This window comes from Prionailurus bengalensis, chromosome B3 (assembly GCF_016509475.1).
Source record: "Prionailurus bengalensis isolate Pbe53 chromosome B3, Fcat_Pben_1.1_paternal_pri, whole genome shotgun sequence".
In the NCBI taxonomy this organism is placed as follows: Eukaryota; Metazoa; Chordata; class Mammalia; order Carnivora; family Felidae; genus Prionailurus; species Prionailurus bengalensis.
The window spans coordinates 6,325,822-6,351,246 of NC_057355.1; the positions used below are offsets into that span (position 1 = coordinate 6,325,822).

The 25,425-nt window shown below is 51.7% G+C and overlaps 1 protein-coding gene across 5 annotated transcripts; it reads left to right on the forward strand.

Annotated features, from left to right (window-relative positions):
• Nucleotides 1–2,252: 2,252 nt before the first annotated feature.
• On the forward strand, nt 2,253–15,104 carry PLIN1 (perilipin 1). Of its 5 annotated transcripts, none has more exons than XM_043553949.1 (9): nt 2,253–2,362; nt 3,035–3,093; nt 5,858–6,062; nt 7,780–7,862; nt 9,212–9,476; nt 9,809–9,981; nt 11,678–11,866; nt 12,342–12,587; nt 13,594–15,104. In XM_043553949.1, exons 2-9 carry the CDS (start codon nt 3,046–3,048, stop codon nt 13,951–13,953), a joined length of 1,569 nt encoding a protein of 522 aa, XP_043409884.1. In that variant the 5' UTR covers nt 2,253–2,362; nt 3,035–3,045; the 3' UTR covers nt 13,954–15,104. The 5 variants fall into 5 exon arrangements, with proteins under 5 accessions (XP_043409884.1, XP_043409883.1, XP_043409885.1 ...); XM_043553948.1 differs by having other exon boundaries at nt 2,305–2,433; XM_043553950.1 differs by lacking the exon at nt 2,253–2,362 and adding an exon at nt 2,412–2,507.
• Nucleotides 15,105–25,425: the final 10,321 nt, after the last annotated feature.

Here is a 25,425-nt window from a genome sequence, read left to right on the forward strand (position 1 = left end):
CCTATGTTCATGCCGGGGGGTGAGGGGGCAGGTGGGGGTGGAGGAGGAAAGGAAATAAACCTGCGTCTTCAAGCTGTGGCTGGAAGATGGACTGCTCCTGGGGGACCGTCCTAGGCCCTTTCACCACTTCTCCCCTCTCACCCACATTCCGCACTCCCGGCCGAGGCGGCCAAAGGACCGGCTTTGTCAGCAGAGCTTGCAGGCACAGAGCCCGGTACTCTCTGGCCCAGAGCCACCGCTCCAAAGCCCTGCAACTGCCCTTTGGCCCAGTTTGCTCTCCAGACACAGCCTCATGGATGAATTGCCCTGAACCTTGAAGCGAGGTTTTTAAATGCTTCCGTTTTTAAATGCTTCCTTTCCTCCATCACTGTCTTCTATTTTAAAAGGCCCCAGTCCGGGGGCACCTGGGTGGCTCAGTCAGTTAAGTGACTCTTGATCTCAGCTCAGGTCATGATCTCATGGTCAAGAGATCGAGCCCTGCCTCAGGCTCTGCACTGATAACTGCTGATAGCTCAAAGCCTGCTTGGGAGTCTCTCCCATCCTCTCTCTCTGCCCCTCCCCCCCCTCTCAAATAAATAAACATTAAAAAATAAGGGTTCCTGGGTGGCCCTTTTGGTTAAGCGTTCGACTTCAACTCAGGTCATGATCTCACGGTTCGTGAGTTCGAGCCCCACTTTGGGCTGTCTGCTGTCAGCGCGGAACTCGCTTTGGATCCTCTGCCTCCCTCTCTGCCCCTTCCCTGTGTTCTCTCGCTCTCTGTCTCAAAAATAAGTTTTAAAACATGATGTAAAAAAAAATTAAATATAGAAGTCCCAGTCAAATCAATAAGTTGTGAACATACCACATATTTATTACTCCTTTTGGAGGCTCCCTGCGTGACTCTTTCCTCCCTTTCCTGACCTCTCATTCCCTGCTTTATTATATCACAGATACAGAATTGATGGCCAATGGAGAAAGCTCCATTTCCCCTCACCTCCTGCCCTTCTCTGGTTGCCCACAGCATACAGCTTAGCCGAGAGTCCTCAACAGAGATAATTCTACGAACAATAAGGAAAATAAGTTTGTACTACCCCCATTATTCATCTTATTATTATTTTTAAGTAAGCTCTAAGCCCAACAGGGGGGTTGAAATCAGGACCCTGAGATCAAGAGTTGCATGCTCTACTAACTGAGCCAGCCAGGAATCCCCCCACCGCCACCAATATCCATTTTAAGAGGCCCTTAGATAATCTGAAAACTGGCTTCCACCATACTCTGTCGTCTTTGAAGCCAGGAGCTAGAACTTGGGCCCCCGGCTGGTTTGTACTAAGGAAGGGATGAGAGGTGATAGTTCTTGGTTGTTTGCATGCTTCAGTAAGTCAGAGGATCCTGGCCAACACTGTTTCAGACTCGGCAAAATCCAGTTAGCTCTCCCACGGCATATTCTGGTGGCATCTTAGACCGGGTGGAGTTCAATGAACTTCCTTGAAATCTAGGAATTTACAGAGGTTGAAACTGCTTCCTCAAAGGCTAGATTGTCAAAGAGTCAACCCCCAGCTCTGGTCCTCTTCTTGAGAGTAATGTATCAGAGAGAGAGTAGTACATTTGGGTGAGCGCTGTTCCTGCGTAGGTTTAAATCTTACTGTTCAGGGGCGCCTGGGTGGCGCAGTCGGTTAAGCGTCCGACTTCAGCCAGGTCACGATCTCACGGTCCGTGAGTTCGAGCCCCGCGTCAGGCTCTGGGCTGATGGCTCGGAGCCTGGAGCCTGTTTCCGATTCTGTGTCTCCCTCTCTCTCTGCCCCTCCCCCGTTCATGCTCTGTGTCTCTCTGTCCCAAAAATAAATAAAAAACGTTGAAAAAAAATTAAAAAAAAAAATCTTACTGTTCAAAATTCACTCTTGTAAATAATAAGGGATGAGGGAAGTGGGTTGAAGACAGTCCCACAGCACACTCTGAAAAAGGAACCAAAGACTATAGAACTTTAGAATTCATGAGTTTAATGACATATTCCAACACCTTCTTTCTGGAAGACAGGTGGTTTATTTGTTGTTGTTTGTTTTGAGAACCGGGGGCCAGAAATGTGTTACAGAATGGATTTTTCATGGCTCTGGAATAATAACGCCTCGGCCTGGATTTCCATCAGCTCCGCAGTCCACCTCCTAGTTGGCTGTATCTCCTTACAGAAGTTAGGGTACGTTCAGGGGGCCCTGGCTCAAATAACCATGACAACTGGCTGACCCAACGTTCTCTTCCTCTCTGCCCTCCTCCAGCTGGGAGGTGTTAGTAGCATTGCCCAAGGCTTCTCTGGAGCAGCTGGAAGGGTTTCTTCTGGGGAGACACTCAGAAGCCTGGGCTCTGTGGGACCGAGGCAGCATCCACTAGCGCGAGTGCAGGGGCCCAGGAGCATCTGCCTTACCTGCTTTGTTTCCGAGAGTTAAAGGAAAGAAGCTGAGGGTAAGGGTGTCCTGAGAACTTTACTGAAGATGAAGAGGCCTGCAGGGAAACCACTGAGGGAGAGATTACTCAAGGTGAATGACCAAGAGTGTAGGATAGATATCCTGGCGCACTAGCTTTTCCAGAACGCAGCTGAAATAGCTGGTTTTAAGAGTGACTGCTTTCTTAGTTGAGCATTCAGGGAAGGACCGGCAGATACGCTTGCTTAAAAGAACAAGAATTAATGCAGAACTTTTTCACCAAAAAAAAAAAAGACTAAACCTGAAACTTATTCTTTCAGTCTCTTTTGGATCTTCATCTGGGAGCCTCTTCATCTAAAACCTCTTACCTCGTAAAGCTACCCTTATTTCTCATTTCTTACCCTGAACCCTTGTAAGAAACATCAGTCTTGACAAGTAGGCTGTGGGGCAGCTCCTCCCAGTGGGACTCCAGGGAGGGGCCGCTAGTCCTTGACATTCACCCTCCAACCAGATGCCTTCTGTTGAGGGAGCTGGAGCCCCTAGGCAGCCTGGGCCTCGTCAGTGGTCATGAGAGGTAGGGGACTGACCCTGCAAGTGTCAAGCTGAGAGCTTTCTCATGGACCTGGCACTCTGCTTTGCAGCTTGAAGAGCTATGACGGCCATCAACAAGGGCCCAGCCTTGCCGGATGGAGACCTCCCCGTAAGTAACTTGGGCCTTTATGAGAAGGGAGGAGGGGACCGCTGAGTGGGGGAGGGAGGACAGGTTCAGGGGATTTAGGACAAGATCTGTCTCGATTATATTCACCTTTCATTGACCATTATGTCTTCATTATTCTCGCCCTCACTGCCTTTTGCAGGGGGCTCTTAGAGGAGGGGGCGGGGGAGTGCCTAATGAAAACTAAACACCTCGGAGGAAAGGACAGAAATATTGGCTGAGAGGGAAAGAAAGGAGGGGGAAGGGAGCTACTTACCGAGTTCTAAACCCTGATGCAAAAGCCCCTGCTTTGTCCACCCAGGTGGGGTGTCGTTTGAGGTGCTGAGCCGCTGTATTCTGTAACTCTGGGGCGTTGTGTGTGTTCTGTGCGAATGGCACCTCTCCGAGTTACACGCGGCGCAGCTTGTTGCTGCGTATGGGAAGGGGGTCGAGGATCGGTGCTTCCAGAGTTGTGTGTCTAGGCTGGTTTTCTCTGCGACTCGGAGCGGATTGACACCTTCAGGTGTACCTGATGCCTCCGTGCAAGGCCTCTCCCATTTAGGCACAGTTCAAAGAGTCAATGAAGCTTACAAATTGTGCACCCCTATACTGCCCATCTTGTCCCCAATTAGGGGACCTAATTTAAACTAACCTTTGCACTTGGAATCACCATGTTAAGTTTTATATCAAATCATAGAATATAGGGGCACTTGGGTGGCTCAGGTCATTAAGCTTCCGACTTGAGCTCAGGTCATGGTCTCTTAGTTCATAAGTTTGAGCCCCGTGTCGGGCTCTGTGCTGACAGCCCAGAGCCTAGAGCCTGCTTCCGATTCTGTGTCTCCCTCTCTCTCTGCCCCTTTCCCATTCACGTCCTGTCTCTCTCTGTCTCTGCAAAACGAATGGGTGTTCAATCAATCAATCAATCAATCAATCCTAGAATACAGAGGCATAAAATGAACAAGTGCATAGGGTCGGGATCGACCCTCTTTGGCTCTGCCTACAACAACCTCCAAAGAGTCTGTCCAAGTATTAAAATATTCTCGTTTGCAGTCATAATCTTTGTCTAGTTCAAATTTCAAACTCGCCTGCAAAATGAGAGCTAAAATGCCGTGCACGGCCTGCTGTTCCGAGTCTCCTTGATGGGTCTTCTACCTCAGCCTACAAATCGAGAGGCCAGGTCCTCTCCTCCAGAGCAGAACCCTGTAACAGGGACACATCCCGACTGCAGAGAGAGCCCCCCGCGCCTGAGTCAGACGGGGGAGCTTTCTCTTTTCACTTCCTATGTGGCGGTTTCTGAGCATTCCTGCGAGCGGACAGAAGCAGAGAATACCCCTCACTAGCTGCCACGGCCGCTCATCAATCCCGTGGCCGGTCTGGCCTCATCCACACGCTCACTCACTCCTCCGCCTTGCGATATTTTGAAGCAAATCACAGGCCATTTCAGGCCTCAGTTGCAATCCTGACTCTGCCACTTACTAGCTGTGTGATCGCGGGTAAGTCACTTCACATCTCTGAGTGTTTGTGTCCTCGCAGGCAAAGTACTAGACCTCAGAGGGTCGCTGTTAGAATTCAGTGAGGTCTTGTCACCAAAGCACCCTGATCTGTGCCTGGGGTATAACTGAGGAGACGTTCCCTTGTGCATGACTGGAGTCCACATTCTTTCAAACACCTGTGTTTGTTCACTGAGAGTCCCAGGCGACCTCCAGTTTAATTCGGTGTAGGTGACTGCTGCGTAGGTGAAACGCATTAGTAAGAACGTGGCTCCCCGATAACAAGAAGTGACGGTTTCACTATACCCCATGTGCTCAGACCACATCTGGAATGCTGTCTTCAAGTGTGAGTGCATATATTGAAGGAAAGCAGCACTAAACTGTAGCAGGTCCAGAGGGGACCAGCAGACCAGGGTGGTAAGCTAAGTTAGGATCCGGAGCTATTGAGCACAGAGGAGGGACCACTAAAGGCAGACATATATATTGCCTTCAAATATGTGAAGGGCCAGCCCATGAATGATGAAATAGGTTTGCTCAGTGTTGTTCCAGAGGACAGAGGGTGGAGCGGTGGGTGAAGGCACATTGTAGCTCAGCACTGGCTGTCCAACAAGGGCCACGGCCACTGAAGGAGGGGCAAGACCCATCCAAGGAAACATCTAGATACAAGTCTGCCAGAGAGGCTATGGGAAGGAGGTATTTTTGCTGCAGAAGCTCCCGGAGATCTGAACTTCCGTGATTCCGATCTAAACTCACCCCTTCTAGGTATAGCCCCGGCTGATTCATTTATTCAACCAACATTACTGCGCAGGTTTTAGGCTAGGCACTGGAGATGCAAAGAGGACGGTTGGCCGGGAGAGAGACAGGTACACACATGATCGCAGCACCATGTGATGCGTGTGGAGACAAGCCAGGAGGGAGTGGAAGCTTCTGATGTGATGGAAGAGGGTCAGAAGCCTCACAGAACCAGTGAGCCTCAGGCCGTGTCTTGAGGGAGTGGCATTTTGCCCGACAGAAAGGGGCATGGGAGGGCAGGGGGAGAGTGCCCAAGGGGGGGACTGGCATGCGGAGGCCAGGAGGCCACGTCCCAGCAGCTCTCCAGAGCCTGGATTGTGGCCAGGAGAGCGGAGCAGCCTGGCTCTTGTGTTCCCCCTCTGGCCCGGGTTCCTCCTGGGTCGCTTGGACCCCGGCTAGCCTCACCGGTGGGCGCCGTGACCCTGGGCTGCCTTCCCGAGAGGCACGAGAGGGCAGAGGGACAACTCGATTGCCTTCTCTTCTTCCAGGAGCAGGAGAACGTCCTGCAACGGGTCCTGCAGCTGCCGGTGGTGAGCGGCACTTGCGAGTGCTTCCAGAAGACCTACACCAGCACCAAGGAAGCCTACCCCCTGGTGGCCTCTGTGTGCAATGCCTACGAGAAGGGTGTGCAGGGCGCCAGCAGCCTGGCGGCCTGGAGCATGGAGCCCGTGGTCCGCAGGCTGTCCACCCAGTGTGAGTCTTCGTGGCCCTTGCAGGCCACCATCCGTCAGTCTGTCCAATCGATAGCTCGCTTGTCCGTCTGCCGATATGTCTGTGCACCTTCTTGTCTGTCTGACCGCCTTTCTAACCACCTACATCCCATTACGCAGATCATGCAGACGTAGATACAGCTACAGATATGGACATACATCCCTTCCCATCCTTACATGTCTCGTCTATCGCCAAGTTGGCATTTTCCTGGGATCACATGATAGGCCAGAGAGTTGGCAGGGGAGGGAATGGGCAGAGCCGTGTGGGCAGTGGTGGGAGTGAAGCCTGTGGTAGACCAGACACCCAGTTTGGCCCCAGATCTGGTGGCAGCAGGAACTCGTAGAGTCTGACACACAGGCAGGGTCCCTAGGTGCTAGGGCTGGCCCGGCAGGGCCTGGGGAGCGGGGGCACAGGAAGCTCTCCGGGCCCAGGAGCTGATGGGACCAGCCGGTGACAGTCCATGTGGCCCCTGCTATCAGACCCCCCCCTGTTCAAATTGTCCTGCCTTATTTGTAAATACAGTCTCCAAAGCAAGGCGCTCTCTCTCTCTCTCTCTCTCTCTCTCTCTCTCTCTTTTTTTCCAGCATGGTTAACATACAGTGTTATGTTAGTTTCAGGTGTACAATATAGTGATTCACTAATTCCATACATCACCCGCTGCTCATCACAACATCCAAGGCAGGGCTCTTGACAGGGCTGAGGGAAATCCCAGCAGCACCAAGAAGTCTAGGACCTTCCACCATCCTGATTAGAGAATTATGGGTGTCTGAGGATTCTACCCTGGGCCAGCAGCCTCCCTGCCTACAAACTCTTCAAATAATTTCCCTGGGTCTCATTTTGCCCAATCAGAAGATGGCCAAGTCATCTGGGTTCTCTGCTGCTTGAGAATTTTGTGAAGAAATGTCACCTATCTGGAGAAAGCATATGTGAAAGATTATGTGAGAGAATATAGAACCCGTCTCCATGGTCACGACTGCAGGGCTACATCTTCGGCAGCCCCTGGGCAGTAATCTAGAAGTATTTGCGTCCTCTGGGACTTGCCCTGCTCTCTAGGGACAATTCCTTTCTCTTCCCTGTGACCCTCTTCCCGCTGCTGATCATCTTCCTCCTAGAGGTCAGAAGGAAGGGCAAGGACCGTCTGGGGCCTGGGCTGGCCGTGGCTAGGAGTCGGTCACCTCCAGAACTAAGCCGTGCCCGCCCTACTCCCACCAAGGCCCCCGGAGGGCCCTGCTGCCCCTGCTCACGTGCCTTCACTCTCCTCCTTCGTGCCCACCCAGAGTTCACCCAGAGAGGGGAGGGAGGGGAGGGAGGGCAGGGAGGGAGAGCCCAGTATTTGTTGGTGATTCACAGAGTTTCTGCCAGTTCCTCCTGCAAGGTAGGATCCATTAACCCACGTCTTACGAATGAGGAACCGGAGGCTCAGGCAGGTTGTGACTCCCCCGAGGCCACACTTTGCAGGTGCAGGCTCTGGGCTTTGAGTGCAGACCTGCCTGACTCCAGAGTTCCTACACAGAGGGGAGACACGGGCCTGGCCTCCAGGAGTTACCGCGGACTGGAGGGGCTGCAGGGGAGCCCCAGGTTCCCAGATGCGCTGGAGGCAGCAGGGCTGGGGGTTTTGAAGGCTCTGAGGCACCTTCCCTGGCACGGAGGCCACTGCTAGGTTCTCACAGCTTACCCCACCATGGCCCTTCACTTCCAGTCACAGCGGCCAACGAGCTGGCCTGCCGAGGCCTGGACCACCTGGAGGAAAAGATCCCAGCCCTCCAGTACCCTCCTGAAAAGGTGAGCCCCTTTCCTCTTCCGGAATGTGCCCCGTGTTCCGTTGTCCCGCCGCTCAGGAGGAGAGGGCGCATGACGATCCATGACTGTCAGTCTTTCATTTCTGTGGTAGGCGCCCTTCCAGCTTGGGGGTGGCTGCCGGCTCCTAAGTCCACACAGCAGGCTTCCTCCTCTCCCTGTGGTGCCAAATGAAGGCAGCCTTTCTGGAAAGCAGGCCCCGCCCAGGGGCGAACTCAAACAGGAGCTTGGGGCGGGTCTCACTGCTTCGGATCCCACCACCACCCCCCCACCCCCCCGCCCTGCCCCACGGCACCGGTGGGCCCGCACTGGGCCACTTGCTAACTATAGTCCCCTAACATCCTGGGCCACACTCATCAGATCCCGGGACTGCAGTCCCATGTCCTCAAGATCCAGCCCTTTATGGACCATGAGACTGAAAAGGTCACTTTACCTAGATACACGTGCATTGGGCGTTTGCTAGGTAAGGGCTTTGGGGATAAGCTCCCTCCCGCTGACCAACTATCTACTCATCCCACAACTACTTCCCGAGCCCTACCCGGTGCCAGGGGCCGTGATGCGATTTGTGGAGCCCTCCCATTTAATCCTCTTGTCAGCCCTCTGGGACAGGGCAGGGATCCCCATTTCACAGATGAGAAAGCTAGTGACTTTTCCCTGGCCGCACAGCCGTAAGCGGAGGCCACGTGAGAGCGGGTCTGCTTGGCTCGGAGGCCTGTGCTCTTCACATCTTTCTGGATAAAGGGCACCTTTGTCACAAAAGGGCTCCCAGGCTAATAGGAGAGAAAGATCAATTATTTCGGTACAGAACTGGTAGGGTGAGCAGCTGCATCTCTGAGTCAATATAAACACAGGTGGGAATGTGAGTGGTGTTCTGAGGGAAGAACAGAGAAGGCATTAAAGGAGTTTGGGAGTGGAGGTGTCTTGTGTGCATGAGAATCTCAAGACGGGTGTCATCAAGGAGGTGATGGGAAGCATCTTCCCTTCCTCTGTGGGGGAAGGATGGTGAGGATCTGGAGGATAGGTGGAAGTGGGGTGCGAAGCAGCCAGGAGATCCATGCACAGGGAGAACTGGAGCTCTTCCCCCTTAAAGCCCAGCGTAATCAAGAGGCCCAGATATTGGTGCCAGTCCCCGGGGCCTTTATTTTCTTTTTTAAGTAAGCTCAACGCGCAGCGTGGGGTTTGAACTCACAAGCTTGACATCAAGAGTCAGACGCTCTATCGACTAAGCCAGTCAGGCGCCCCTCGCTTGGGCCTTTAATTGAGGCCTTCCTGGGAGCTGGGCTCAGGGCTACCAGACCCTCAGGCCTGACGATCCCCACCCCCCTTTCCCACAGATCGCCTCTGAGCTGAAGGACACCATCTCAACCCGCCTTCGCAGTGCCAGGAATAGCATCAGCGTTCCCATTGCCAGCACTTCGGACAAGGTCCTGGGGGCCGCTCTGGCCAGCTGCGAGCTCGCCTGGGGGGTGGCCAAAGACACTGCTGAGTATGCTGCTAACACCCGAGCCGGCCGGCTGGCCTCCGGAGGGGCCGACCTGGCCCTGGGTGGCGTCGAGAAGGTGGTAGAGTACCTCCTCCCTTCCGCCAAGGAGGAGTCAGGTATCTATCGTCAGGGGGGCTGGCAGACCTCCCCACCCCCACCCCCCTGGGAAGGGAGGCGCCTACCCATGCTGCCTGGGAATTAGCAACAGGCAGCCAGGACTCACCCAGCCACTGCTCTGGAACAGGGAAGGTCCGGCGAGATACTTAGATGGAGCCATCCTAATATAGCCTCCTCTCCCCATTTGTAAGTGGGGCAAGTGAGTGACCCGAGTCAGTAGCAGACTTGTGGTGGAACCAGGATGACCGCTTTCCAACCCTAGACAGAGGCCCAGCTTCCCTAGCCCGTCTCTGATCAGCTTTCCTCTCTTTTACCCCCAAATCCAACCCAGCCCCTGCCGCAGGACACGAGCAGGCCCAGAAGCCTCCCAAAGGCAAGCCGAGCCTCCTGAGCAGGGTTGGGGCCCTGGCCAACACCCTGTCCCAACACACCTTCCAGACCACAGCCCGTGCGCTGAAGCAGGGCCACGCCCTGGCCATGTGGATCCCAGGTGTGGCGCCCCTGGTGAGTGTCTGCCCTGATCTGGCTGACCCCCAGCCTGGGTCCCTCCCACCCGACTCCACCTCTGGTCCTAAGAACATTCCCTCCTCCAGCCTGGCCTGGGACTTTTGGTCTAAGGACAAGAGGCCTTAAGGCGGTTGAGGGCCGGTCCTCTGGCTGCAAGGGGAAAGAAAGGACAGGACATGAACCAAGGGCAAGCGTGCCTTGCTAGGGTGTCTCTCCCTGTCCCTCTGAGTCCCGCCCCCCAAATTCATCCTCCTAGGGGGCCTCCTGCTGTGGGCCCTCCTGCCTATGAGGGAGCAGAGGCCCCCCGACTGCTATCCAGACACTAGGGAGTGTCCCCTGTAAATAATCCAGGCCCCAAGCTCCCTCTGTTGGGGAGAGAGCCCTGGCCAGGCTGCATCCCTGACCGCCCCAGATTTCAAAATTTCCTTTCCAGAGGCTTCTCATTTGCATTCTACTTGCCCCTAAGGCAAAGCCTCCTTTTCGAGGTGCACATAGGGCTATCTCCCCACCATACCCCCCTCCACCTCTGTGTATTTTAGCAGAGATAGACTGCATTTTTTCGTAAGAAACAAAGACCAAATAGAGGAAAATAAAGGAAACACAAACGACATTTACAGCATAAAGGTCAGCAAACAAAAGAGCCATTTCTGAGCCATCATTTGGGTGACACTTTTAAAAGCTCATCAGCCCTGGATCATGCATTCAAGCTAATGTTTGCTGAGAACGTGCTGTGCGCCAGCTTCTGTGGCTCCAGTAGGGATACAGGGCTGGTAGTTCCCTTCTGTCCCCTGTACTGGGGGGTCATTTCCCAGTGGGGGCTGAGACGGACCCGTGTGCCAGCCTTATGTGTAGTCGGGAGACCCTACCGTACCGTGCAACCTCAGGCACCCTGTTCACGTAAGACATACCGGTGTCCCCTGGAGTTGAATAATAAATGTTTGTGGAGCTCCCTAGGGTCCAGAGTGAGCCAAGCTGTGCCTCAAGGGGACACTAGCCCACCTGCCCAAGTCTGTTTCCGCCCATGGGACACTGTGGCCCTGTTGACTTTTTCACTCTTTAAAGATCTCCAAGCAGTAGCTGCTAAAGCTAAACACACATACCCCCTAAGACCCATCGATTCGACCCACCAGCAGCGAGAGCTTATGTCCCCCAAAAGACACATCGAAATGTTCCTATCAGGCTTTATCCTTAGCCAAGAACTGGAAACAGCACAGACGTCCATCAACAGCAGAATGTGTAAATTATGGCATGCGTACATGGACTTATCACAGGGAAGAGAAGGAGCTATTTTGAACGTGCAAGAGCACAGACGAATCCCACAACATGATGTTGAATAAAAAGCCATTCGTGAAAGAAAACACATTGGATGAGTCCATTTATATGAGGTTCAAAAATGGGCAAAACCAAGGCATGGTGGTAGAGGTCAAAATGTGGTCCCCCTGTGCCACCCACCCGCCTGCGTGGGTGGCACAGGGAGACTGGGGGGTTGAAAAGGGTCTGTGTCTTGATCTGTGGTAGTTACACAGGCGTGTGCTCAGGAAACCTCACAGAGCTGCATGTGAACCATGTGCGCACTCCAGGTATGGAAGTTATCCCTCAATGACAAGTTTTAGGAACAGTCTGCTGGGGCCTGACCCTGGGGGTGAGGGGGTCTGCCCCTGAATCCAGCAGCCCGCGGCCTTCCGTCCCTCAGAGCAGTCTGGCCCAGTGGGGCGCGTCCGCGGCCATGCAGGTGGTGTCCCGGCGGGAGAGTGAGGCGCGGGCGCCCTGGCTGCACGGCCTCACGGCCGCCCAGGAGGAGGACCACGAGGACCACACGGACACAGAGGGAGAGACGGAGGAGGAGGAGGAGTCAGACACCGAGGAGAACAAGCTCAGTGAGGTAAGGGGGCGAGAAGCTGAGTGGGACCAGGATGCCTCCGGGTCCCGCGGCCCAGTGAGGGGACAAGAAGCAGAGGCACAGGGTGAAACAGGGTCTCTGCCCCCCTCCCACCCCAACCCCCCCCCCAGGGGCTCAGAGACACAGTGCCTGCCTCCTGCACCGCTCCCCTCACCTGCACACAGCCTCTGTGCCCCTTCCTCAGCTGACCCGCACAGCAGGTGGGGAGACTGCCAGACTCATTTTGCAAATGAAGAAGCGGGTTCAGAGAGGGGAAGTGACCTGCCCAAGGCCACACAGCTGGTGGCGGAGCCGAGCCTATGCTGTTTCAGTTTGGTGTCCATCCCCCCCCCCCCCCCCCCCCCCCCCCCCCCCCCCCCCCCCCCCCCGTTCTTTCCCTTCTAGCTCTGGGGGTGGTGGGGAGGGGGAGGGCCAGGGGAGCCGCTGCAGGAGGTGCTGACCTAGCTCTGGCCCGCAGGTAGCAGCCCTGCCCAGCCCACAAGGCCTCCTGGGCAGCGTGGCCCACACCATGCAGAAGGCCCTCCAGACCACCATCTCTGCCGTGATGTGGGCGCCCGCGACTGTGCTGGGCTCGGCAGCCAGGATGCTGCACCTCCCCGGGGCCCCCGCTGTCTCCTCCGCCAAGGGGAGGGCCATGTCCCTGTCGGACGCCCTGAAGGGTGTCACTGACAACGTGGTGGACACAGTGGTACACTACGTGCCGGTGAGTCCCGCCCCAGGGACCTGGAAAGGACGGACACAGCAGCTTTGACTCGGCTGCGGTGGCCTTCCCGTCCCCAATCTCCCTGGCAGTCCTCCGGATCCTCAGCGCCCCGGAAACGTTTTGACAAACTACGGCCTTGACTGGGGGCCCTTGCCAGCCCCAAGAGTATAGAGCCCATGACGCTGGCCTGAGACCTTTCCCCACATGTCCCCTTCTGACCATCAGCCTGGGGTTGTTGGTGGCCCAGCCCTCACCTCAGCAAGTGAGGGTGTGCTGCTTCCTGGGAAGGGGCTGGAGGGAGGTTTCCAGGGCACCCTGGGGGCTGGGCTACGTTCCAGGGCACAGTGGCCGCCCCATCCCAATCCTAGCACCTAGCAGCAACAGGAAAAACCAAGAGACACCAATACTGTCCCCTTGGGCGTCCCCGGGGCCCCTTCCCAGAGCAAGTTACAGGTTGTGTGGGCTCCATGGCTGCCAGCCAGGTCCCGGGCCCCTCGGGGCTAGCAAGGCTTGGGGGGCAGGGGTCGCTGAGTCACTTGCTTCTGAGAGGCAGGCCAGGGGTCCCGGCAGCCAGCCTCTTCACCTTGGGCCCCAAACAGGGCCAGGCCTGGGCACCCTGACCCCGGTGGGGACAACGTGTGGGCCATGCTTAGTGCACAACTCCGCCCCAAGGAAAGGTGGGAAAGCCACTCTCTTTCCACGGAGAGACCCTTGAGGGAGGCTCGAGGTGTCCAGAAACTGGGAGGAGGGGATGCCTGCTTTGCATAAGGGTCTGGCCTGTGGAGACCACTGGAGAGAGAGGGCAAGACATCACTGATCTCCCCTGCCCCCCCCCCCCCCCCGCCTGTGTCCCAGGGCACTAAAGGCTCAGTCCTACACTCCAGGCGGTGCCCTCCCCCTCGAAGGTCGCTCCTGGGAGGCGTGGATGCGAGGGTCCCAGAGAAGCGGTGGACGGGAGGCGCAGGGATAGCGGCCAGGCCGGGGGCCCTAACACGACTGCCTTCAGCTCCCCAGGCTGTCGCTGATGGAGCCCGAGAGTGAATTCCGGGACATCGATAACCCGCCTGCGGAGGCCGAGCGCCGGGAGGCGGAGCGCAGGGCGTCTGGGGCGCCGCCCGCGGGCCCGGAGCCCGCGCCGCGCCCCCCGCAGCCCCGCGGCAGCCTGCGGCCCGCGCGTAGTCCCGGGGCGCCCCCCGGCCCCGGGCAGGAGGACAGGGCGGACGCGCCCGCCGCGCCGCGCCCGGTCTTCCCGGCGGTGGCCCGCGAGAAGCCCGCGCGCAGGGTCAGCGACAGCTTCTTCCGGCCCAGCGTCATGGAGCCCATCCTGGGCCGCGCGCAGTACAGCCAACTGCGCAAGAAGAGCTGAGCCCCGCGCGTCCGTCCGCCCGGCCCCCGGCCCCGACGGCGGCGAGGCCCCCGCGGGCTCTCCAGCCAAGGGACAAAGCCCGCACTTCCAAGTGAGCGCAGACTTCTTCCAAGTGGGCCCCATTCCCGCGGCATCATCTTCCCAGCACCTTTTTTGGGCTTAGCTGTCAGAACCTATTCTTAAGAAGCACCGGAGCAGCAGCTTGCTTTGCTTGTATGCCTTTTGTTTTTCGTTTTTCCAAAGGATTAAGTGTCTGACTTGATGTCTCACTTCTTTAACCAAATTTGTTGCCAAATGACGTTTGTTTCCAAAATGTAGATCCAGCATCCGTAGACCAATAGTAAGCAGGAGTTTGTGACCCATGTTGAAGCCCTGAGCTCAGAGACTCTCCCTGATATCCTGGCTCTCCGCAGACTCCTTTGAAGGGAGCAACGATTAGGTGCGGAAGCTGTTGTACGTTTCTATAAAGAGTAGCCTCGCATTTCCGAGGACCCGCTACTCTTCCCAGGCTGAGCCCCGGCCTGCGCTCCGTAGCGCCACCTTCTGGCTCACAGCCACCTTTCCGTTTGCATCCTTCTAGCCTTCCTTCCATCTGCGCGTTCACCCTTCCGTCGCCTTTTGACCGCTGGTGCTGGGGGACGACAACGGTGACCTTTCACCTCCTTGAAGTCTAACCTAGACAGACTGTGTGTATGGGCTCTGTGACCACAGTTCATTTCAAGCCCTATTTTTGAAAATGGCAGTATTTGGTAAATCTAGGGAATGCATACGTGCAATTTAAAAATTCAAATATTGCAAAAGGGTGTGTCTTCCTCACTGAGTTCTCCAGCTCCCCTTCGCAAAAAGCACTGTGCTGTCAGTCTGTTGTGCATCCTTCCAGGTACAGGCTGTGCGTGTGCAGGCCCACTTTGTACACTCCCCACTTTGTTCACACAGCTGTGGGATGTTATCCTGCAACAATACATCTGAGAGATCGTTTTGTATCCATATCACAAACACCCCTTGCTCTTTTTCACCACCATCCAGTAAGTGCTTCGTGATATAGATGTGCTATCTTTGACTTCACTAGTTTCCTAATAATGGACTTCTAGGTTGTTTCCTTTGTTTTGCTCTTGCAAATAGTGCTACAATAAATGTCCATATACAAAATGCCTTATGCTGATGTGTAGATAATCTATAGGAGAAATTTATAAGCTGGAACCAGGACATGCTGGGTAAAAGAGTATGTGCATTTTAAATATTGTTAGATGATGCCAAGTAACCTTCCCAACCAAACTCAGTTTTTCTTGTTATTGTCATCTGCAGCTGTCAGTCCTTTTAAATATGTATTTATTTATTTTGAGAGAGAGAGAGAGAGAGAGAGAGCGACTGTGTGTGTGTATGTGTGTGTGTGTGCGTGCGTGCGTGCACCCCCGTAAGGGAGGGGCAGAGAGAGAGGCTGAGAGAAAGTTCCAAGCAGGTTCCTCTGTCAGCACAAAGCCCAATGCAGGGCTCAAACTCATGAACTGTGAGATCATGACGTGAGCCGAAATCAAAGTCAGATGCTTTACCAACTGAGCCACCTCGACGCCCCTCTGTCAGTCCTTTTGGATGTCCATATATACATGCCCCATAGGTCCCCCTCAGGCCTGTGAACACCCTCTCGGCCCCCACTCTGTTGCACCTCTGAGAGCCCAGCTTTCTGAAACTGACTCTGGGTCCTGGCAGAGCTTTGGTGTAAGGAGTCGTTGACCTTGATCCATGGTTCTGGAATCTGAGGATGCCCGGAGTGGGGGATGGAAGTGCCAGTGACATACACATGTGGACATGGCCAGGACTCTGAGCTGGCCTTGGCACCCACCCCGCCTGTGCAATCCACACCACCCCAGCAGTTCCCTGGGGAGGGAATGTGATCTGGCAAGGGGGGCCCTTATAAATAAGCTGATATGTGGGGCACCTAGGTGGTTCAGTTGGTTAAGTGTCCCACTCTGGCCCAGGTCATGATCTCACCGTTCGTGGATCTGAGCCCCGCGTCAGGCTCTGTGCTGATAGAACCTGCTTCGGATTCTGTGTCTTCCACTCTCTCTGCCCCTCTCCTGCTCATGCTCTGTCTCTCAAAAATAAAATAAAATTAACATTAAATTTTTCTTAATAAATAAATAGGCTGATAGGACAGGGGCTAGAAAGATAGAGTCCCGCCTGGCCCTGGCAGGGCTCCCGGGGGCAGCTGCTGGAGCACTGACCTCAGGCCTGGATGTGTAGAGAGAACCCCCAGCTGTCCTGGCCCCCCCTGCCCGTGCTGCTTTCTTTCTGGAGCTTCAGAAACCACACTCCGACCGTCCACTCCTCCATAGTCCTGTGGCTCCTCCTTCGAGGCCATACCCCAAGTAGCAGAAAAACTGCCCTCTCAGCAACCCAGAAGAGCTGGGTCCCTGACCAGGCAGTAGCTGTCAACACAGCTGCTGGCCAGGCCACACCCCTCACCCCTCAGCGTGCTGGGGCCAGTGTATGGGGCAGGATAGCCCAGGACACAAACAGTTTAAGTTGTAAAAGTCTCTTTTTATCATTAAAAACCTCTTGATTGGGTAGCAAACCCCCAAGAGCCTGGCTCTCGGGGTTCCTGAACACTTTTTGGAGACAAATGAGAGCAAAATATTTCCTCGAAACGAAAGAAAGGTGCTTCAGCGGCTGGTGTGGGACTTTTCGCTGTTCTGAAAGACCTCACTCTGGCGAGCCTCCTTGTTCCCGCGGATGCGAAGGCTCTTGCACACTCATCTTCAGTAGCTCATGGCCTCAGAACACCCCACTTCACATTGGGATGCCAAGGCCCCTCTCCAGAGAAATGCCCTACCCCCATCCCTTCTCTCCAGCTCACGAAATGCACCTCCAACTCGATCTGGAGATGGAGAAAGGACCATTACAGACCATAAAATACATTTATCCATGCAGTTATTTACCACTTCTTTCTTTCATAATTAAAAAAAAATTTTTTTTCCATGTTTTTATTCTTGAGAGAGAGAGCATGAGCAGGGGAGGGGCAGAGAGAGAGGGAGACACAGAATCCGAAGCAGGCTCCAGGCTCCGAGCTGTCAGCACAGAGCCCCATGTGGGGCTCAAACTCACAAACCCTGAGGTCATGACCTAAGCTGAAGTCGGATGCTTTTTTTTCTTTTAATGTTTTATTTATATTTGACAGAGGGAGTGAGAGAGAGAGAGAGAGAGAGAGAGAATGAGCACCCACGCAAGCAGGGGAGGGGCAGAGAGAGAGGGAGACACAGTCCAAAGCAGGCTCCAGGCTCCGAGATGCTTAACTAATGCTTAACTGGATGAGCCCGGGCGCCTCATCTTCCATAATTATTTAGGATCTTAACATCCAAAGGACTTCTGTGTCTGGAGACCAACAGCACTACAACTTGGGCTTTAATGCTCATTGCGTTGAGCATCATTTTCCTAAACATTTAAACACTTTGTACTTAATCAAAACTTATAGAATGCATACATCAAATTATTTTAACTATCCAAATGTCGGTTACAGACAAAATGTCAGGTTCTTTTAAACATTCCTAGAAAGCCTGAGTCACTGGAAACGTCTGCATGTTTCACTGGCATCTTATTACAGACAGCAACCTCCAGGGGATCCCCCGTCTGCGAAGGGGGCGCTGAGGCTGCACATAGCGCAGGATGGACCCTTCCCCTGCCCACCTCTCAATGTAGGAGACAGAACGCGAGCAGTACCATTAGAACGTCCTTTGCAGCATCTCTATTCCCTCCCTGGCCTGCCCCCAGGAACCACAATCTGGAATTTTGTGTTTACTATACCCTTGCTTTTCTTTATAGATTCCTTTCCTGTGCATATATCTCACTCCAACAGTATTTAGTTTTGCATGCTTTGACCTTTAAGTGGAATTATATGTATTCTTCTGAGACTTGCTTTTTTTTCCGCTCAAAGTGAAGTTCCTGAGAACCATTCATTTTCACTAGAAATTTTTTTTAAACATTTTTTTTAAATGTTTATTTATTTTTGAGAGAGAGAGAGCGCGCGAACAGGGGAGGAACAGAGAGAGAAGGAGACACAGAATCCGAAGCAGGCTCCAGGCTCTGAGCCGTCAGCACAGAGCCCGACGCGGGGCTCGAACCCACGAACTGCGAGATCAGGACCTGAGCCGAAGTCGGACGCTTAACCGGCTGAGCCACCCAGGCGCCCCAGAAATTTTTTTCTTGTACAACTATTGCTGTGGTCTGATTGTATCCCTCCCGCCAAATTCATACGTTGAAACCCTACCCCCCAAAGATGAGAATATTAGGAGGTGGGGCCTTTGGGAGGTGATAGGGTCACCTATCCCATGAGGGCTTCATGGGATTAGTGTCTTTGTAAAAGAGGCCCCAGAGAGCAACCTTGCCTCTTCTGCCATGTGAGGACCCAGTAAGACACCCCGGCTCTGAGCCAAGGAAAGGACCATCACCCAAAAGTGACCATGCTGGAGCTATGGCTTTGAACTTCCAAGCCTCCAGAACTATAAGAAATAAATTCCGTTGTTTATAAGCTACCCAGGCTGTATTCTGTGGTGTTTTGTTATAGCAGCCTAAATAGACAAGTACATTTTTATGTTTAATAAGTATATTTAAATAAACCGTAATTTAGTCATTTGTATTAGAATTGATTCAGTTATTTTAAAAATTTTTTAAATGTTTACTTATTTTTGAGACAGAGAGAGAGAGACAGGGCATGAACGGGGGAGGGGCAGAGAGAGAGGGGGACGCAGAATTCAAAGCAGCTCCAGGCTCCAAGCTGTCAGCACAGAGCCCGCCGCGGGGCTTGAACCCACAAACCGTGAGATCATGACCTGAACTAAAGTTGGACGCTTAACCGACTGAGCCACCCAGGCACCCCAGAATTGATTCAGTTTTGAGAGACAGAAAGCCCTAAATAACAATGTGTATTAGTCAGCCTTTGCCATAACACACTGCACAATAAACTATCCTAAATAGTGTGGCTTACAACAACGTGCATTTATTCTTATGTTTGTGGGTCAACAGGTCAACCGTGGTTCAGCTCATCCTGTGGCTCTCCTAGTGACTCTGCTTCAGCCTGTGGATCATCTGCACTTGGCTTTGGGCTGTGTATGGGTTCAAATCTGTTCTAGGTGTGCTATTTCAGGGAGCCTGGGTAAGTAAGGGTCAGGGGCTATCTGGGGCATGCTCTCCCAACACAAATCACTGCTTTCTGCTTGCATCGTATCTACTCATATTCCATTGGCCAAAGCATGTCACATAGCCAAGTCCACACCAGTGGGGAAGGGGAAGAGGGAGAGGAGCAAATATTTGCTGAACAATAGTACAACCCAGCACACCGTGGTTTAAATACGATAGTTTATTTCTCTCTCGTGTAAAAGCCCAGAGATGAGCGGTCCAGCGCTGGACCGCACTCCCCAGTGGCCGGAATCCAGGCCTTTCTATCTTATTGTTCTGCTGTCAGTGATTTTCTTTCCTCAAGTCGTCGCACAGGCCAAGAAGGCTGCTTCTGCCCCAGCCATCAACTCCATTTTCCAGCCACAGAAAAGAAACAAAGGGGATGGAGAAATTATACACATGACTTCTGCTTATAAGTAACTGAACAAAACATAGACACACGGCCACATCTAGATGGAAAGGAGGCTGAGTCTTTATTCAGAGTCTTTATTCAGAGTGGCTATGCATCTAATTAAAAATCAGAGGCCTTAGGGGCACCTGAGTGGCTCAGTCGGTTAAGTGTCCGACTTCAGCTTAGGTCATGATCTCACAGCTCATGAGTTTGAGCCCCGCGTTGGGCCCTGTGCTGACAGCTCAGAGCCTGGCACAGATTTTGTGTCTCCCTCTCTCTCTGCCCCTCCCGTGCTCACATTCTGTCTCTCTCTCTCTCAAAAATAAACATTAATTTTTTTTTTTAAATCAGAGGCCTTAAAAGGATGGAAACTGGACCCCAGGGGTGCGGGTGTCTGGGGTATGCAATCTCTGCCTCACCACGCTCCTGTCAACAGTCATTTGGCTTATTTCCATATTCTTTTTTTTTAAGTAGGCTCCCTGCCCAACATGGGGCTTGAACTCATGACTCTGAGATCCAGGAGTCACATGCTCCACTGACTGAGTCAGCCAGATGGCCCTCCATATTTCTACTATTCCATAATTTTGGCAATGAACATTCTTATGAGTTTCTTAGAGAATATGACTGAGTGGGACTGCTAAGCCATAAGGTACGTGTGTTTGCTAGATATTGCCCAATTTTCCTCCAATGTATTTGTTCTGATTTATATTCTCACTACAAGTACGTTGACCCTTGAACTACACGGGCTTGAACTGCACGGGTCCATGTATGCACAGATTTATTTTTGATAAGTACAGTTCAGTACTGTAAATGTACTTTCTCTTCCTTACGACTTCTTTAATAACCTTTTCTCTAGCTTGCTTTATTATAAGAATACAGTACATAATACATATGACATCCAAAATTTGGGTCAACTGACCGATTATGTGATTAGTAAGTCTTCCGGTTAATAGTAGCCTGTTAATAGTTATGTTTCTGGGGACCCAAAACTTACACATGGATTTCTGACTGGGCAGGGGGTCGGTGCCCCTAAGCCCCACCTTGTTCAAACGTCAACTGTAATTTATTCTTACTCAACATTCTCACGATCATTTGATATTGTCTGTTTTTACCATTTTTACAAATCTGTAGTGTGTAAAATAACATCTCATTGTGGATTTAAGTCCCTGATTAGCAATGATACTGAACATCGTTTATTATGTTTATTGAGTATTTGTGACGTGTCCCTTCTGTGAAGTATCCGTCAAAAGTTTTGAGCAGGGGCGCCTGGGTGGCGCAGTCGGTTAAGCGTCCGACTTCAGCCAGGTCACGATCTTGCGGTCTGGGAGTTCGAGCCCCGCGTCGGGCTCTGGGCTGATGGCTCAGAGCCTGGAGCCTGTTTCCGATTCTGTGTCTCCCTCTCTCTCTGCCCCTCCCCCGTTCATGCTCTGTCTCTCTCTGTCCCAAAAATAAATAAACGTTGAAAAAAAAAATTAAAAAAAAAAAGTTTTGAGCAATTTTCTTTTTTTTTTTCTAATTAAAAAAAAACCTGAAATGGACATACATTGAACAACCTTCTTTTTTTTTTTTTAAGTTTATTTATTTATTTCTGAGAGAGAGAGAGAACAAGCAGGGAAAGGGCAGAGAGAGAGGGAGAGAGTCCCAAGCAGGCTCAAGGCTCTGAGCTGTCAGAATAGAGCCTGATGTGGGGCTCGAACCCATGAGCCATGAGCTCACTACCTGAGCCGAAGTCAGATGTTTAACAGACCAAGCCACCCAGGTATCCCAGAGCAACCTTCTATTAGTAGTTTTTCTCACTGGTTTTTAGAGGGGTTTTTTTTTTTTTCATATTTTCTGGATAAACATTACAAGTCTTTTATGTTTTGTGATTTGGAGTTATGTGTTAAAAACTCTTCCCTACGATGAAGTCATGAAGATATTCCCCTGTATTTCCTCTGAATATTCCCATAGTTTTGCTTTTTACATTTAATTAATTTTGCTGTATGATTGAGGTAGGAATGCAATTTTCTTTCCTCCACACGGATAACTGATGGTCCTGTATATGTTTCCTAATGTCTTGAATTTTTAGTTTCTCCTCAATGGAAGTGCACACTGTGAGAAGGTTGAGTGCCCCTCGGAAGTCAGCTGGGAGCTTCTGCCCTGCTGACGCCTGAGCTTGAATGATGTTTCCTTGTTTCTTGTATCCAGGTAGGGCTAAGAGACCAGGTTCTGGCTCACGTATAGCCTCGTTGGGCTTTCGTTCACTGATCCACCTACTAGCCCTGCCATAGATCAAGTTTCCAAACACGTTCCGTTTGTCTGTTCCTGTGGGATGAACACATCGTCTGAATTACAGTAGTTTAAAGTATGTTTTCATATCTAGCTGGGCAGGCACCCCCACCCCACCCTTGGCCCTTCTGTAGGAATGTCTTTACAACTTCTGGCTCTTTGTTTTTCCATTTAAACAACAGAGCCAGGTTGTCAGTTTCCACAAAAGAAATTTGCACAGACTTGACTTGTCTCAAGTGACTACAATTATCCTTTGCTCGGATGCTCAGATTGCCACAATTTGGCCCCATTAGTCGGGACCCTTTTTCCTTGCAGGTGTACAACAGACATTTTAAAATCACCTGAGTTTTCCGCCCGCAAAAAAATGATCCCAGTTCTTGACCTAACGTGTGGGATCAACTACTTTGAATAGGAAATCATGACAGAGCCCAAGTTTGGACGCTGGGGCACAAATATGCAATTGTTCCATGTGCATATTGGCGACAGACAAAAACAAAAAACGAAAAACAACATTGCATATCCACTAGTAAGAGCTGGAAAGAAGGTATATCTTTCCAAAGTCATGAATTTACATCGATAGTTTCAGTGAACTCTAACATCACAAAATTCGCTCAAATTTTTACTGTAAAAATTTTAATTTTATTTTCTTTAAGCTTAATGACTATTCTTATAATTATAACCCCGTACCTCCTTCTCTGAAACCTGAGGTTTCGCCAATCGTTACCAATCTTTGTTACATTTATGTGCATGAAGGTCCAAGTTTAGTCTCCAGCTTCTTCACATTCAGAGTCTGAATGAATCGTTTGGTTTTTTTTAATGTTTATTTTTGAGAGGAGAGAGAAGGAGAGAGAGGGAGCACGCACAAGCGGGGTTGGGGCAGCGAGAGAGGGCAGGACAGAGGATCCAAAGAGGGCCCCAAGCTGTCTGCACAGAGCCCAACTCGGGGCTCAAGCTCACAAACCGCAAGATCATCACCGGAGCCGAAGTTTAACGCCCTACTGAGCTACCCAGGTGCCCCTAAATGAATTGTTTTGACCACTCTGGTAACAGGCTTCTCCGTATCATTTCAGCTCAGGACCCCAGCTGCTTTAGAATAGTTGGGACCAACAATATAATTCTACAGCATATCAGAGAAAGTGGGGGGGGGGGTTCACCTACTTTTCCCAAATGCTTGAATTTTTATTACATTATTGCGTATATCGAATTATATTTTGAATTATATATCGCAGAAATATAATTCTGGCGGCTTCTGACGGAGAGAGGCTTGGTACCTGAATGAAGAACGTTCATGATACGTTGACCAGCCTCTCTTCATCTTTGAAGAATCTAGGACACGGTGGCAGATGACATCCTGTCTTTAGAGCTCTCCAAAGAAACGGATCCAACAGGTCTGTTGGTATATATATAAGTATATACCAATAGGAAATGTATATACACGGAGAGAGAGATTCATTACAAGGAATTAACTCACACAGTCACGGAGGCTGGCGAGTCCTAAGATCTACAGGGTGAGTCAGCAAGCTTGGGACCCAAGAGAGCCAATGGTTTGTTCAAGTGCAAGCCTGAAGGCCCGAGAACCGGGAGAACCGATAGTGTAGTTCTAGACCAGTCCAGAAGCTGGCAGGCTCAGGACTCAGTTTGAGTCTGAAGGTGGGATAAAAGCCAAAGCCTCAGTGCAAGGAAAGTCAGGCAGGAAAACTCTTATTTGGGACGGGGTCAGCCTTTTGGTTCTATTCGGGCCTTCACTTGATTGGACAAGGCCCACCCACATTGGGGAGGGCAATCTGCTTTACTCAAAGTTCACCAATTTATATGTTAATCTCACTCAAAAACACCCTCACAAAAAACATCTAGAATAATGTTTTGCCAAATATCTGGGCACCCCACGGCCCAGTCAAGCCAATACATAAAATGATGGGAACCATCACACCTTCCCAACACCATGCAGACTCAGGTACACATTCTAAGCCATCATAATCAGTCCGCCCCTTTGCCAGTGGTTACTTCCAGGGGGCAGCCCTAAGCTGTTTGGTACATGAGGTGTGAACCCTGCTCTTAGGGCTGCTAGGAAAATCTCCCTTCATCCAAAGAGCGAAGAGCCTGCTCATGATACAGTGCTCTCTTCCTCCTCTGCATGTTTTATGGTCGAAGGTGATGATGGCCAGAGAAATGGACAAGCTAGGTCCTTTGTCACGTTGCCACTGACTCAGCCTGCCCCGGAGCCCTCCTCCCTCTCATCCATCTCTCAGCTGAGATAAGAAACGGCCTTATTGTTCAAGCCACTTCAAGTTGTGGTGTGTGTTCCTTGAGGTCGAGGGCTTCCTAATATAGATCTACCCAAAGAGACTTGCCCCTCTCTGCAGCCTTTAATTACACTGCCTGTCTATGACAGGCAATCTTCTGTAGGCATAATAAATTAAATGTCACTGCTGCATCAGGGTTCCATTTTTCTAACGACACTTAAAGTGACAAATATGTTTCTAGATTTTAATTAAAAGTCAACCATGCATGGTGCTGTCAATGCAATCTATCCATCAGAGGTCACAGAGGTGAAGACACTCTCTCCTTGAGGTGGCACATAGACACCTGTCACCTCTCCTGGTGCCAGGTTTCCCTTGGCAATGACTACAAGGTGTAACTCGATGTCACAAATGTTAAAATGTGAGAAAAATGCGAAACTTAGAACTGAAGAAGGATCTTTTTTGTTGGATGTGAGGAGGTAGACGTTTCTACTGGGTTTCTTTTTCTGGGGGGGCGGAGGTCAGGACTGAGCGTGGAAAACGGAGATGACCAAAGAAGGGACTCTGAGCTGAGAACGGGATCGCCCGGTATGCAGATGGGGGACTTGACTTCTAAAGCCTAAGATGCCACAAAGAGGATGCTCCTTTATTCTCCAGGTATGTCCTGTGCACCGCTCTGTCACTTTGTGCCCACAGCAGGAAACCATGAGCCACGGTGACCCATATTTCTGCTAATGCGAAAAGGTTTTCCTTCCTTTCTTCAATAACTGTTACCAGAAACCTCTACAGAGTGACGGTGCCAGGCCTTGGGCCAGAGACAAGAGACACAGAGGTAAATAAGGCACACTCCTTTCAAGGACCTCGGTGTAGCAGGTAAAGTGCACCAGCAATAATACGTGTATCATACGTGTGTGTGTGTGTAATAGATACGTATGTGCTTGTATATCGTAGGGCTATAGTCTGGATGTGCGTGTCCCCCCGCAAGTTCATACGTTGAAATCCTATCCCTCGGGGCGCCTGGGTGGCTCAGTCGGTTGAGCGTCCGACTTCGGCTCAGATCATGATCTCATGGTCCGTGAGTTCCAGCCCCGCGTCGGGCTCTGTGCTGATGGCTCAGAGCCTGGAGCCTGTTTCAGATTCTCTGTCTCTCTCTGTCTCAAAAATAAATAAACGTTAAAAAAAATTAAAAAAAAAAAAAGAAATCCTATCCCTCCAGGTGATGGTATTGATGGGGGGGCCTTTGGGAGCTGATCAGGTCATGAAAGTGGAGCCCTTGTGAATGGGGTCAATGTCCTTATAGGATACACCTCAGAGAGTTAACTCAATCTCTTCTGCCATGTGATGTGGGCCCTCTGGGGCATCCAGGAAGTGGGCCCTCATCTGACACTGAATCTTCCAATGCCA